The 14,692-nt window shown below is 38.8% G+C and overlaps 1 protein-coding gene across 1 annotated transcript in view; it reads left to right on the top strand.

Moving 5' to 3' along the window:
• Positions 1 to 14,692, top strand: part of LOC111149076 (corin, serine peptidase) — a 247,662-nt gene that overhangs the window by 63,550 nt on the left and 169,420 nt on the right. Inside the window, exon 4 of the mRNA XM_022505983.1 lies at positions 11,983 to 12,190. Within this exon, the coding sequence (XP_022361691.1) occupies positions 11,983 to 12,190 (208 nt within the window). The remainder of the gene's footprint in view (positions 1 to 11,982; positions 12,191 to 14,692) is intronic.

Consider the following 14,692-nt stretch of genomic DNA (forward strand, 5'->3'; position numbering starts at 1 on the left):
TTATAAAAAGACAGAAGTTCTCCAAATTGGAGCCCCCAACAGCTCTTAAACTGATCACTTTAGTTCTTACCTAATATTATAGAGAAATCCTGGGACTGTTGCTCAAAAAACCCAATATAGAAAGTTATAGAGTTATCTGGAGAGAGGATTCCTTTTTTAATCATTTGCTGGCTACATAACCATGCCTACCTATAGAGTTCCACAGAATTCTAAGCATAGGACTCCACATGTTGTCTAATGCTTTGCTGTCATTTTGTTGAAATTATTAATGATAATATAAGTAAATATAAATATTATAAATAATATAATATAAGTAAAAAATATAAAATAGTTTTTGAACAAGGGGCCCTATATTTGCAATTTACCCTGGGTGCCCCAAATTATGTTCTCCATTCTTTTCCTGGGTTTTACTGTGATAGGACCAACTTCAGTCTCTTATTTGCCCTTGAATGAAGTACAGTGCCAGGCAATGTCATGAAATAATTGTCATTGGCCTCCTCAGGACTCATGCCTGGAGCTAGGGATAGGGAGAGGCCTCTGAAACTTCAAGCCTGCTATTCCATTTAGGGATGGGGGAGCTGATACTGAGCATACAACTAAGAAGAACTATTCCATTCTTCCTCCTTTTTGTTGTTGTTGTTGAGTGGTTGCTCATGTTCTAGTTTTATTTTCTAATCTTACATTGTTTTGTAATAAGATAAAAGGTATATTTATTACAAAGAAATAGTATGTCATATGTATTCCCAAAACTGGAAATTTATTTTAAATATTTCCTTCTGAGTATGTAGAACAGGTCCTCCCTTGCAATCTTATTCCCTATAAAACCTTTCTTTGTAAATTCAGAGAGTAAAAAGGTAAATATCAGCTCAACTTGATACTGACTTGTTACCAATATTTTTTCAAGATTTTATTTATTTGAGAGAGAGAGAGCGCGTGCGCAGGGGGAGGTGGGGGGGCAGAGGGAGAGGGAGAAACAGACTCCCCACTGAGCAGGGAGCCCCAGTGGGGGTGGATCCCAGGACCCCAGGATCATGACCTAAGCCAGAGGCAGACACTTAACTGACTGAGCCACCCAGGCGCCTCAGCAAAAAATTTTATACTTTATCATATGTGCTAATGGTAGGCAGTGTAAAAGCATCACTTAGTCCTTATAATAACCCAAAATACAGTAACTTGCAGATGAAGAAACATAAACTGAGAAGTTCAGAGCTTGTGAAAGACCACATAAATACAGAATAATAAAGGCAGGATTTGAATCAGACTGTGCAACTACCATGCTATGTGTGGGAAAAGTGTTTTACAAATGTGAAAGTACACATTTGAATTATCGTTATTATTCAATCATTCACAATCCTAGGATAGATAATTATATGGGACAATTTTTTTTAATTTGTTTATTTGACAGAGAGAGAGAGATCACAAGCAGGCAGAGAGGCAGGCAGAGAGAGAGGGTGAAGCAGGCTCCCTGCTGAGCAGAGAGCCCGATGCGGGCCTCGATCCCAGGACCCTGAGATCATGACCTGAGCTGAAGGCAGAGGCTTTAACCCACTGAGCCACCCAGGCGCCCTATATGGGACAATTTTTTAAGTTTTTATTTATTTATTTGAGAGAGAGGGAGAGAACATGAGCAGGGGCAGAGGGAGAGGGAGAAGCAGACTCCCTGCTGAGCAGGAAGCCCAATGCAGGGCTCAATCCCAGGACCCCGACATCGTGACCTGAGCTGAAGGTAGACGCTTAACCGACTGAGCCACCCAGGCACCCCAAGATGTAGTTCTTCAAAAATTAATGAAAAATGACTGACAAATGAAGATGTGACAGCTAAAATGTTACAACTTACTTTGTTCTATGGACTGTGAATAATTAATTTATAATAAAATATTGACCCCTCACTGTGTTACAGTGTTGCCATAGTAGATATTTGTTGGATGAATAAATAACAACAGGTTGTGTGCTCTTAGCTACCATTCAAATATCTTAGAATCAAGTAGTATGAATGTGTCTGTATGAATGATATGAGAGAATGACCCAGTAATAGGTATATGTAGCATATCAAAACTTAAAATTTGGCAAAGACTTTCCCAAGAGACTTGAGTTGTATTAAAAAATGTTAAGTCTGGAATATGTGTAATTGTATAGAAAATATTAAACCCCAGTCCTCATGCATCTTCTAGTAGGATTAGCTAGGTCTTACTTAACTTTGATCATTTATACAGTGTTGTACTAACTAGGCACTCATATTTTTTGCCTGTGCATAAACTGGCAAGACCTTGGGTTACCTGTGTCCTTGAATATGTCGGTAAAGGCTTTTTTACAAATGCCACAATTGACTCATGTGTTTTACTTTGTCTCATTGATTTTCTCTTATGAGAAATAAAATAGTTTCCATGTTTGTATTCAAAGATGTTTACAGAGTTACTTAAGAAGACCAAATCCTCACAGAGATTCCTTATCTTTAACTTTGTGTTCCTTCTTATCTTTCTGGAACCTTCTTATGGATCTCCCTAAGTGCACAAAGTCCTTTCAAATTGGTTTGTCCCAGAAATCATTGGGACAAAATGTAACTTTCCATGTAAGTTATCTAGAATAGAGAATGGCTTTCATTATTCCATTCTGCTGATGTAGTTCTGACCTGTGCTGACTTTCAGGTACAGCCTGAAATAGATAAGATACTAAGCATTCCAAATCCAAATGGACTCACAGTAAGGACAATAAACCAATTTTAATAGCAGATTCACTGTTTTCTTTGAGAAAGTTTAATTTTTGTCAATCTTGGAGAAGCAGCTCTATTGCTAAATCCAAGGAGATTCATCAAAATATTCTACAATGAATGAAGTAAAATTTACAGTGTTTCAAATGGAACAGTATCTTTGGCAGAATCATACACAGGAAGAGAATAGGTTATGGGATCAGAAAGACCTGGTTTCAATTTCAACTCTACAGCTTAATATTGTAACCTCAAATACTTTCTCTTCTCACTGAATCTCTCATCATCTATAAAAGGGGAATAAAAAAATCATTCTCATATGATTGTAGGAAGGTTAAGGAAAGTGCTGTGTATAAAATACCTAGGAAACATCCAGCCTAGAAGGTACTCAAGGATCTTTTATCTATTTTCTTATTTTAATTGTTTTGTTTAAGATAAAACAATAAGTGGAAATGAAATTTAAAATACATTTTATATTAAGAGACAACTTGAATAGAAACTTATAATTTATTTAGGCTTTTATTATAAACTTATCTCACCCTATCTTCTCTGAAATATCTATTTTTCTTGCTGATGGTACCAATGCTGTTGATACAGAGGATAGGGAGGGCAGCCCCTCCTCATTTACTTTTAACTGCTGCACTATAGTCCAGAGGGGAGTCCAAGATAGGAATCAGTCTGATGGAAGGAATAGGATAGGATGACTCCCTAGGCCATGGTAAGTTCTAGGGAACAGATAATTAAAAACAATAGTTGCAATAATAGCTATCAACCTTAGTGCCTTTGAGTCTCAGATATGCTGGCTTATTCATATCTACATCTATCTTGTTGAATAAGAAACCTTTTAGTGGAAGACTTTGTTCCATGTAATCTTCCCATTCATGCCATGAGTAACTATTGAGTGTCTACTATTTGGTATCCCAGTGATGTTATTTCTAGTGACATAGATGAATACTGGGAATAAGGAAGTAAGTAAATAAATAAACAAACAGATGGAAGACAAGATCGTATGAGGCAGTCCTGACACTATAATGAAAATAAAACAGGATTATTGAAGGATGTAGGAGCACTATGGATGGTATACTTATGGGAATGGGAACTTCCGCTGTCCCATGAAACAGAAATATCTTTTTTACTTTTGTGCAGCTCACATTGCCATGAACATAGACTAGCACACCAAATATGAGTTACCTTACTATCTTGTGTTTTTCAAATGATTTCTCAGTATTCAGTGGTTTCTTTGGCTACTGAATGGGGGTATGGGTGAATTAGCCTTTTGGTCATCTCATCACTTCAAATACAGTTTATCCTCAAGTGTATAAACCCCAAAGCTGCAAACCTTACAGAAAATCATGTAATATGAAATAAATGATAGCCTGTGGTATATACAAGGGTGTGTTATCAATGGATATAAATTCATACCTTGTGACATATCATTACATAATTTTTAGTAATCATAATCTTTTCCTTTCATGGGCTGTTAGGAATGATCTTCTTTAAGATCTGTTTTAACATAATACCCCCTTTTGTGTTAGCCTAGGGTGGTTCTAAATAGAAGTTACTCAGAACACATAGGTTTGAAGATCTGGATTTTTCTGTAGAAAGGCTCTGCATAGCTGGGCAGATGTCTTAGACTTTCTAAAATTGAGTTGCCTCATGTTTAATATAGAGGCAGTATCACTTTAGCAGGTTGTGAAAATGAGATAATTGCAAATAAGAGCCTCTGAGTACCTGTTTCGGTATCTGGCACAGGCTGGTTTTCAATAAATGCTTTCCTGAGATTGAATTTTCCAGAGATGATTTCATATTTTTGATGGAGTAAAACTCTTACGCTCAGCTCTTTTAAGTAAGCATCTCTGCTTGTAGCACAATTCATACAATTAGTCATTTTGAAGTTTGCTGTCTGCCTGTGCTGCTCTCCCACACTGTAATGAGTTTTAACCTCCCTCACTAAATAACTTGACTGTCATATTCATGAAACTTGTACAGAACCCTCCACCTTAGCTTTCACGTGAGGCTGAATTTATGTGTCTCTGTGTCTATTTAGGTTTGGTCTGAGTATTTTAATTGGGATTTTCTTCCTCTCCAATTCTTTTTTTTGCCATTTTGTACCTTGAGGAGTATCTTGAGGAGGTCCAAAAAAGACTTGTGCCCTTAAATTCTTTACTGAGTCTATCCTAGGGTCTAGCATGCAGAGAAATTCCACATGTTATTGGTTGCCTTTGAAAGTGGAAAGTGTTTTGATCTGCCCCACTGAGCTCAGCACACTTTGGCTTAGATAATAAAAACAATGGCAAAATGTGTTTTTTCACAAAGTATGAGACTGAGCTAATGGCTACAATCTGGTCATTTGGGGAAAAGACTTCCAACAGAGTTTGGGCAGTTTTCAGAGAGGTTTGAAAACAGAGAAGTGAAATTAGGAAGTGCACTTAGGAGACCAGGGAAGGAAGTGAGAGGATCAGAAGTAGTCTGAGGTGACCTCTGTGAAGAAAGCAGAAGAGGAGGCTGGGAATCCTCTGTGATAGGTTATATTACAGATCAAAGGGTTAGTTTGGCTATTTTATCAGAGATGCAGCCTTATTTTTTTTAACACTTTTTATTAAAATGAAATTAGGCTTAGGTTTGGAGAGGTTTTTCTTTTTATTTCTTTTGGAATTATATAGTTATCAGAGGAGATGTTTCCTTTCTTATTGGACCCCTCTCCCTTCTTGCTTTTCTCCCCCCTCTCAACAAAATTAGAATTAATACTTTTACTGCATTTCCAAAACCTAAAGATGGTGTTTAAATAGTAGCTTACTTAAAAAATAACCAAAGTTTTAATTATCTCCTTCTGTTTAAAAAAAATATTTTATTTATTTATTTGAAAGGGAGAGAAAGAGTAAGAAAGAGAGTGAGAGACAGCATGAGCAGGGGGAGGGGCAGAGGGAGAATCAGGACTCCCTGCTGAGCAGGGACCCCCCCCCCCCCCGCCCTGATGTGGGGTTCGATCCTGGGACTCCAGGATCATGACGTGAGCTGAAGGTAGATGCTTAACTGACTGAGCCACCCAGGTGCCCCTAACTATCTCCTTCTTAAAGCAAAAGTAATAAATCTTTATACAAACCAGTAAGAGAAGACGGAATTAAAGAAATAAAAATAGAATAGCTTCCTAAAATCCCACTACCTGCACGCATATTACTATTTTGATTTATATGACAACAACCATTCAAATTTAGGGAATGAAGGAAAAAGAGAGGCTGTGGAGGTGATAGTGCCTGGGAGAAGAGTCAACTATGAAACAGAATGAAATTGGAGGTTCTCAGATCCTGGAAGCCTGAAAAAAAGATAGCAGAGGAATAGGGGACCCTATTTCAATTGGTCCCCTGAATTGAGCTGGATATCTACCTGACCATTCTGAACACCCATGATATCAGCCTGTGATATAAGAAGATGTATCTGGATCTCTATAAACAGAATATCTCCTGTGGTTGGTCTTGAGGTATGGAGTGAGGAACCATGATTCTTGTTCAGATATCGGAAGATAAACAGAAGAGGGAGGGAGGGAGGGAGGCTCCAGGATCCTGTGCTGCAGGAGTGCAAAATCCTCCCCTGCTGGGACCAGGCACAGACTTGCACACCAGTAGGGGCAGGGAAAGGACTTTAGGGTAACCCCCCAGCCTGAAACCTGGAGCTGCAGGTGTGAACTGCATGTGTGAACTGGGGGCAGCTGGTGGTTTTAGAAGCACAAAGGGAAGAGATGTGCCTGGACCCAAAAGCGAGGACTAGGAGTGCTGCTGTGAGGCACACAACCCAGGACACTGCAGTTTTTAGCAGCACAGACAAAAACAGAGTCAGTGTGGCCTGGAGGACTCAATAAAGAACAGACTGTGATTCCCTCTGTTCTGAGAGTTTTGGATATGGTCACTTCTGCTCTGACTCTTGGAAGAGACACCGAAAGCCTCCAGAGAATAAAAGAGACTAAAACTGGTTTTCACTGAGCCCATCTCCTCCCACAGAGGGCTGGGCAACTCTGCCCAAACAGGGTTGCCTGACTAACAGTGCAGCAGGCCCCTCTCCCAGAAGACAGGCTGGAAGAACAAGTGGCCAACAACCCTCAGGTCCCTATAAAATAGGTGCATCTTGGGGCACCTGGATGGCTCAGTGGGTTAAAGCCTCTGCCTTTGGCTCAGGTCATGATCTCAGGGTCCTGGGATCGAGTCCCACATCAGCTCTCTGCTCGGTGGGGAGCCTGCTTCCTCCTCTCTCTCTGTCTGCTTGTGATCTCTGTCTGTCAAATAAATAAATAAAATCTTAAGAAAAAAAAACAAAATAGGTGCATCTTGCTTGGGTTGTGGTCAATAATTTGGACTCTGTATATTCCCTCAACCACCCCTCAACAGAATGACTGAAAGGAGGAACCCCCAACATAGGAAGGACTCAGAGACCATGATCTCTGCCATGGAACTCATGGATATAGATATAAGCAAGATGTTGGAAACAGACTTCAGGGTAACAGTTACAAAGACAATAGCTAGGATGGAGAAAACCATTAATGGCAATATAGATTTTCTAAGGGCAGAAATGAGAGCTGCTTAAAACTTAAAAATGCTATTAATGAGATCCAATCTAATCTAGATACTCTAACAGCTAGGGTAAATGAGGCAGAAGAATGAATTAGTGATCTAGAAGACAAACTGATAGAAAAGAAGGAGCAGGAGGAGGCCTGGAATAAACAGCTTAAAATCTATGAAAACAGAATTAGAGAAATAAATGACACCATGAATCGTTCCAATGTTAGAATAACTGGGATCACTGAGGGAGTGGAGAGAGAGGACTAGAAGATATATTCAAGGACATCATAGCCAAGAACTTCCCTAATCTGGAGAATAAAACAAGCATTTGTGTCCTAGATGCAGAGAGGACTCATCCCAAGATCAAGGAGAACAGACCAATGCCCTGACATGTAATAGTAAAACTCATGAATCTTGGAACCAAGGAAATCATCTTAAGGACAGTTAGGGAGGAACATCAGAATAACATCAGACCTGTCCACAGAAACCTGGCAAGCCAGAAAGTGCTGGCAAGATGTATTCAGGGTACTAAATGAGTAGAACATGCAGCCAAGAATTCTTTATCCAGCAACAGTGACATTCAGAATGGATGGAGAGATGAAGAGCTTCCAGGACCTGTAGATACCAGAAGAATATGTGACCACTAAGCCAAGAGAAGGAAATATTAAGCTAGAAATATTAAGGGGGGTTCTATAAAAGGAGAAAGACCCCATGAGTGTTATAGAACAGAAATTTATAGAGACAATCTATAGAAAGAAAAGATCTGGGCGCCTGGGTGGCTCAGTGGGTTAACCCTCTGCCTTCGGCTCAGGTCATGATCTCAGGGTCCTGGGATCGAGGCCTGCATCGGGCTCTCTGCTCAGCGGGGAGCCTGCTTTCTCCTCTCTCTCTATGCCTGCCTCTCTGCCTACTTGTGATCTCTCTCTCTCTCTGTTTCAAATAAATAAATAAAATCTTTAAAAAAAAAAAGAAAGAAAAGATCTAAATTAATAAAATTATGAATGAAAGGGGAGAGATCATGACTAACACCAAGGAAACAGAAACAATGATCAGAAATTATTATCAACAACTATATGCCAATAAATTAAGCAATCTGGAAGAAATGGATGCATTCCTAGAAACCTATAAGCCACCAAGAGTGAAATAGGAAGAACTTGACAACCTGAATAGACTAATAACCAGTAATGAGATTGAAGCGGTGAGCAAAAACCTCCCCAAAAAACAAGAGTCTGGACCTGATAGATTCCCTGGGGAATTCTACCAAATGTTCAAAGAAGAAATAATATTCTCCTGAAGCCATTTCAAAAAATAGAAACAGAAGGAAAACTTTCAGACTCATTCTATGAGGCCAACATTACCTCGATCCCAAAACCAGGCAAAGACCCCACCCAAAAGGAGAATTTCAGACCAATATCCCTGATGAATATGGATGCCAAAATTCTCAACAAGATCCTAGCTAATAGGATCCAACAGTACATTAAAAGGATGGTCCACCATGAGCAGGTGGGAGTTATCCCTGGGATGCAAGGGTGGTTCAACATTCGCAAATCAATCAATGCGATAGAATACATGGAGAAGAGAAAAGAACCACATGGTCCTCTCATTTGATGCAGAAAAAGCATTTAACAAAATACAGCATCCTTTCCTGATTAAAACTTTACAGAGTACAGGGATGGAGGGAACATTCCTCAATTTCATAAAATCCAGCTATGAAAAACCCACAGCAAATATCATTCCCAATGGGGAAAAGCCGAGAGCATTTTCCTTAAGATCGGAAATATCACAAGGATGCCCACTCTCACCATTACTGTTCAAATAGTACTAGAAGTCCTAGCAACAGCAATCAGACAACAAAAAGAAATAAAAGGTATTCAAATTGGCAAAGAAGAAGTCACTCTCTTTGCAGATGACATGAAACTTTATGTGGAAAACCCAAAAGTCTCCACTCCCAAATTACTAAAACTAATATAGCAATTTGTTAATGTGGCAGGATACAAAATCAATGACCAGAATTCAGTTGCTTTCTTATACACTAGTAGTTTAACTGTACAAAGAGAAATTAGAGAATCTATTTGCAATAGCAACAAAAACCGTAAGATACCTGGGAATAAACCTAATGAAATAGGTAAAGGATCTATACTCTAGGAACTACAGAACACTCATAAAAGAAATTGAAGAAGACACAAAAAGGTGGAAAAACGTTCCATGGTCATGGATCAGAAGAATAAACATTGTTAAAATGTCTATGCTGCCTCGAGCAATCTATATTTTCAATACCATCCTGATCAAAACATCAACAGCATTTTTCAAAGTGCTGGAATAAACAATCCTAAAATTTGTATGGAACCAGAAAGACCCCAAATCACCAAGGAAATGTTGAAAAGAAAAAGCTGGGGTATCACGTTGCCTGATTTCAAGCTCTATTACAAAGCTGTGATCACCAAGACAGCATAGTACTGGCACAAAAATAGACACATAGACCAATGGAACAGAATAGAGAGCCCAGATATAGACCCTCAACTCTATGGTCAGATAACCTTCGACAAAGCAGGAAATAATATCCAGTGGAAAAAAGATAGTCTCTTCAATAAATTGTGCTAGGAAAATTGGACAACTATATACAGAAGAATGAAACATGACCATTCTCTTATACCATACACAAAGATAAACTCTAAATGGATGAAAGACTTCAGTGTGAGACAGGAATCCATCAAAATCCTAGAGGAGAACTTAGTAACCTCTTCGACATCAGCCACAGCAACATCTTTGAAGACATGTTTCCAAAGGCAAGGGAAACAAGAGTGAAAATGAACTTTTGGGACTTCATTAAGATCAAAAGCTTCTGCACAGCGAAGGAAACAGTCAACAAAACAAAGAGGCAACCCAAAATTCCCAAAGAGGAATGGAAGAAGATATTTACAAATGACACGACAGACAAAGGGCTGATATCCAAGATCTATAAAGAACTTCTCAAACTCAACCCCCCCAAAACAAATAAGTTAATAAATGGGCAGAAGACACAAACAGACACTTCTCAAAAGAAGACATACAAATGGCCAACACTCACATGGAAAAATGTTCATCATTGTTAGCCATCATGGAAATTCAAATCAAAACTACATTGAAATACCACCTTACACCAGTTAGAATGACAAAAATTGACAAGATAGTAAACAACAAGTGTTGGACAGGATGTGGGGAAAGGGGAACACTCTTACATTGTTGGTGGGAATGCAAGTTGGTATAGCTACTTTGTAAAACAGTGTGGTGATGCCTCAATAAATTAAAAATAGAGCTACCCTATGACCCAGCAATTGCACTACAGGATATTTACCCCAAAGATACAGATGTAGTGGAAACAAGGGCCACATGCACTCCAATGTTCATAGCAGCAATGTCTACAATAGCCAAACTGTGGAACGAACCAAGATGCCCTTCGACAGATAAATGGATAAAGAAGATGTGGTCCAGATATACAATGGAATATTACTCAGCCATCAGAAAGGGTGAATACCCAACTTTTGCATCAACATGAATGGGACTGGAGGAGATTATGCTGAGTGAAATAAGTCAAGCAGAGAAAGTCAATTATCATATGGTTTCACTTGCTTGTGGAACATAAGGAATAGCATGGAGGACATTAGGAGAAGGAAGGGAAAAATGAAGGGGGAGTAATGGGGGGGGTGATGAACCATGAGAGACTATGGATGCCAGGAAACCAGCTGAGGGTATTAGAGGGGAGTGGAGTGAGGGATGTGTTAGCCTGGTGATGGGCATTAAGGAGGGCACGTATTGCATGGAGCCACTGGGTATTATATGCAATCAATGAATCATGGAACACTACCTCAAAAACTAATGATATACTATATGGTAACTAACATAACATAATAATGGAAAAAAAATCTTTTTTCCCCTAAACAAAATGAAAAGAAATTGGAGGCTCTGACTGACCCTGAACTGTTGGCATGGACAAAATTGGAAACCTTTGTATAATCATGTATTTTTAAAAACAGAATCCTGGTATACAAATTGTTTTGTGACTTGCTAATTTTATTTATTACAAGCACCATTCTATGTGACTGAATTATCTTCTAAAACCTCTCTCATACAGCTAAGTATTCTGTTGTTCGAGTTTCAAAGTATTTTAAACGAATTCCTATCAGTGAATGTTTAGGTGATTTGTATCTTTTCAAAACCATAAACTGTGTGGAGATGACGATCCCTGTAAATAAATCCATATTCACAATCATGATTATTTTCTTAGGATATTTTTAGAAATTTTACAGTGCAAAAGGATATGCATTTGAAGCATATATATATATATATATATATATATATATATATATTACTTTTATTACCTAGGCAGGGCAATGTTATATAGATAGAGAGATAGATAGATCGATTGATCATTGTTTTGCCTAGCTGTGATCCAAAATAGTATTTGCTAACTTATGTGCCCATCAGCCAAGTATGAGAGTGTATTTTTCTCTATATTTGCTCAGGACACAGATATTATTCCTTTGTGAGTATTAGTAGCTTTATTTCATTGTCATAAGCACAGACACACACACACTTATTTGTACGTCTGTGTGTATCAGATTTTATAGCTATAAGCACTCTTACAGAATATTTTATCTTATGAACTTGTCAGTCTGTTATATTGAACGAGTCTGTAAACATATGATTCTGATATATCTGCTCCTAACTGAAATTATCTTGACTTCCCAGGTGCCTGTGTGAACATCACCCACAGCCAGTGTCATATGCTGCCCTACCAAACCACGCTAACACCCTTCTTCTCGATTGTCAAAAACATGGAAGTGGAGAAGTTCCTCAAGTTCTTCATGTACCTCCATCGCCTCAGCTGCTATCAACATATCATGCTTTTCGGCTGTAGCCTCGCCTTCCCCGAATGTGTTGGTGATGGTGATGACAGGTATTTTGGAATCAAAATCATCCCATGATAGGAGTCAGTTGTCGCAGAGGTGTCTGAGAGGAATGAAATCATCCTGGGCTACCACTGTTTATTTTTGTTCAAGGAGAAAATATCCCATACCAGTCATAGCCAGTTGTAATTCTTTCAAACTGGAATTTTTTTTGTGAAAACCTGGAATGCTTTTATTTCTGGGGAGAAATTATTCTGTATGTGAGATGGAGGCAAACAGTGGGGTAGCTGCTGCAGTGAGGATCTGGCAGAAGACAGCACACTCAAAGGGGTGACAGAAAAGAGTTTATTTAAGAGAAGATTTATAGAGGTATGGACAGGTTAAGAGACTGAATCAATGATGGGAGGCACCAGAGTCTCATGAAGGGATGCATTTCCACCATGCAAGACGTGGAGGGGGAAAAGGGCAGACAGCCAGGTGGCAAGAGGTGTAGCTATGGGTAAGGGGTCTTCCAACCAGCCAAGTCCTGTAAGCCTAGGCTGAGGAGCCCATCCACTGCGAGCCAACCTGTAAGCACTGCAGGAGAGAGAAGACATAAATCCTCTGACCTCACTCTACTCCTGCCCTCCCATCTGCCAGGGCCTCCCACCATCTGATTTTACCAACAGCCATTGGGCAAGGGTGTGTTATTGATGGGAACACAACAAGTGAGATCCAAAATCTCATCCAAATATTACTGGGTCCAAAATCCCAAATCTCATCCTCTGAAACAGGTATAGGTGGGATGCTGGGTGGTTCTTATGGTCAACACTGGAACTCAGTACAGGGTGAGGAGAGGGGGAGGGGTAGATGCAGAGGGACAAACAGAGAAGGTCTAGTATAATATCAAATACAATTAGAAAGAATTTTCTTGGTTTGGGTGGGGAAAGGAACTTGTGAGTGAGTGTGCTTATGGATGTGCCTTGTAAGCTCTTTTGTTTTTGGAGATAAAATTGACATACAGTGTTTTATCAGTTTCAGGTGTACCACATAATAATTCAATATTTTGATATATTTCCAAATGATCATCACAATAAGTCTAATTAACATCCATCACCACACAGCTGTAAATGTTCTTTTTCTTGTAATAAGAACTTTTAAAATTAACTCTCTTAGCAACTTCTGAATATATAATATAGTCACCATATTGTATATTACATCGCCATGAATTAGCTTATAACTGGAAGTTTGTACTTTTTGACCATCATCACCTTATTGAAATAACATAATTTCAATATTATATTATTATACTGAAATAATAATTTTCAATAAGAGTAAATCAATGAAAAGTATGTTATGGAATTTTTAAGTTTACTAAGTATACATTTAAAAAATTTCTTCAAAATGTGCGTTAAGTACATAAGTACATAAAACATCAATTATTTTCTGAATTAAAATGTTAGGGAGTTTTCAGAATAATAATGTTGGAATGAAATTTGTTTTCAAGTGCAAGTAGTTTCCATTTTTATTTTAATTAGTATATAAAATATGTTCTGAACAGGACGAAGGCATTTATTGTTTTCACTGGGGAAAGGCTGCATTTCCGCAGAATAAAATCTGGGTAGAATAGAAACAGTAGATTGTTTGTTGGAGAAGTAAGTAAAGAACTATGAGCAGATACTGCTTTCAGGAAAACATTTCACTAGAAAGAATCTTATGCAAAGCATGCTTTCATGGTAACAAGAGATAAACAGTGGCAGTAAAACATGGTGGTTGTAATATTTTTCTAGAGCTGCTGCAACCAATTACTACAAGCTGGGTGACTGAAATAGACATTTGTTGTCTCATAGTTCTAGAAATTAGAGGTCTAAAATCTGACAGGGCTGCGCTCCCAGAGGGGGTTTTGAGGGTGTAGAAGTCATTTTCTCCCTTCGCCAGCTTCTGGTGGTTTCAGGCTTTCCTAGACCTTTGGCCATGGTTTGACCTTTGTTTGACCTTTGGCCAACGCTCTCCCTTCATCTTCACATAGCCTTCTCTGTGTGTCTCCTTCGCTCTTTTGGACACTTGTCATTGGTTTAGGTAGCCCAAGATGATCTGATCATCTGAACGCTGATCTCAGGGTTCTTAACTTAATTATGCCCACAACGACCTTTTTTCCAAGTAAGGTAATATTCACAGGTTCCAGCAATGAGGACGCAGACACATCATTTTGGGGTCCCTCCACTCAACACGCAGCAGTGGCTGAGAAAGCAGGCTATGGAGCCATGTGTCCCAGCCTTCTCCCCTGTAAAATGGAGATTTTACAATGAAAGTTCATGTGAGGATCAAATGACAGAGGGTACCTGGCTTTTATGAAGAGCTCAAGCAATGTTAGCAATGGCTATCAAATCATAGGTTGAGGAGAGGTAGTACAACTGAAATAAAGAGCATAAATGGTATTCCTAACATTCCTAAATATTGAAAGGCTACAGAAAAATGTGGAATACCATATGGATTAAAAGAAAATTAGGTCGAATACTCAAGGTCATTGGAGTTGGATTCTTGTTCCACTTCTCCTTAATTTCAAACATTTT

Source organism: Enhydra lutris, unplaced genomic scaffold, assembly GCF_002288905.1.
Source record: "Enhydra lutris kenyoni isolate GAN:26980312 unplaced genomic scaffold, ASM228890v2 scaffoldscaffold21, whole genome shotgun sequence".
In the NCBI taxonomy this organism is placed as follows: domain Eukaryota; kingdom Metazoa; phylum Chordata; class Mammalia; order Carnivora; family Mustelidae; genus Enhydra; species Enhydra lutris.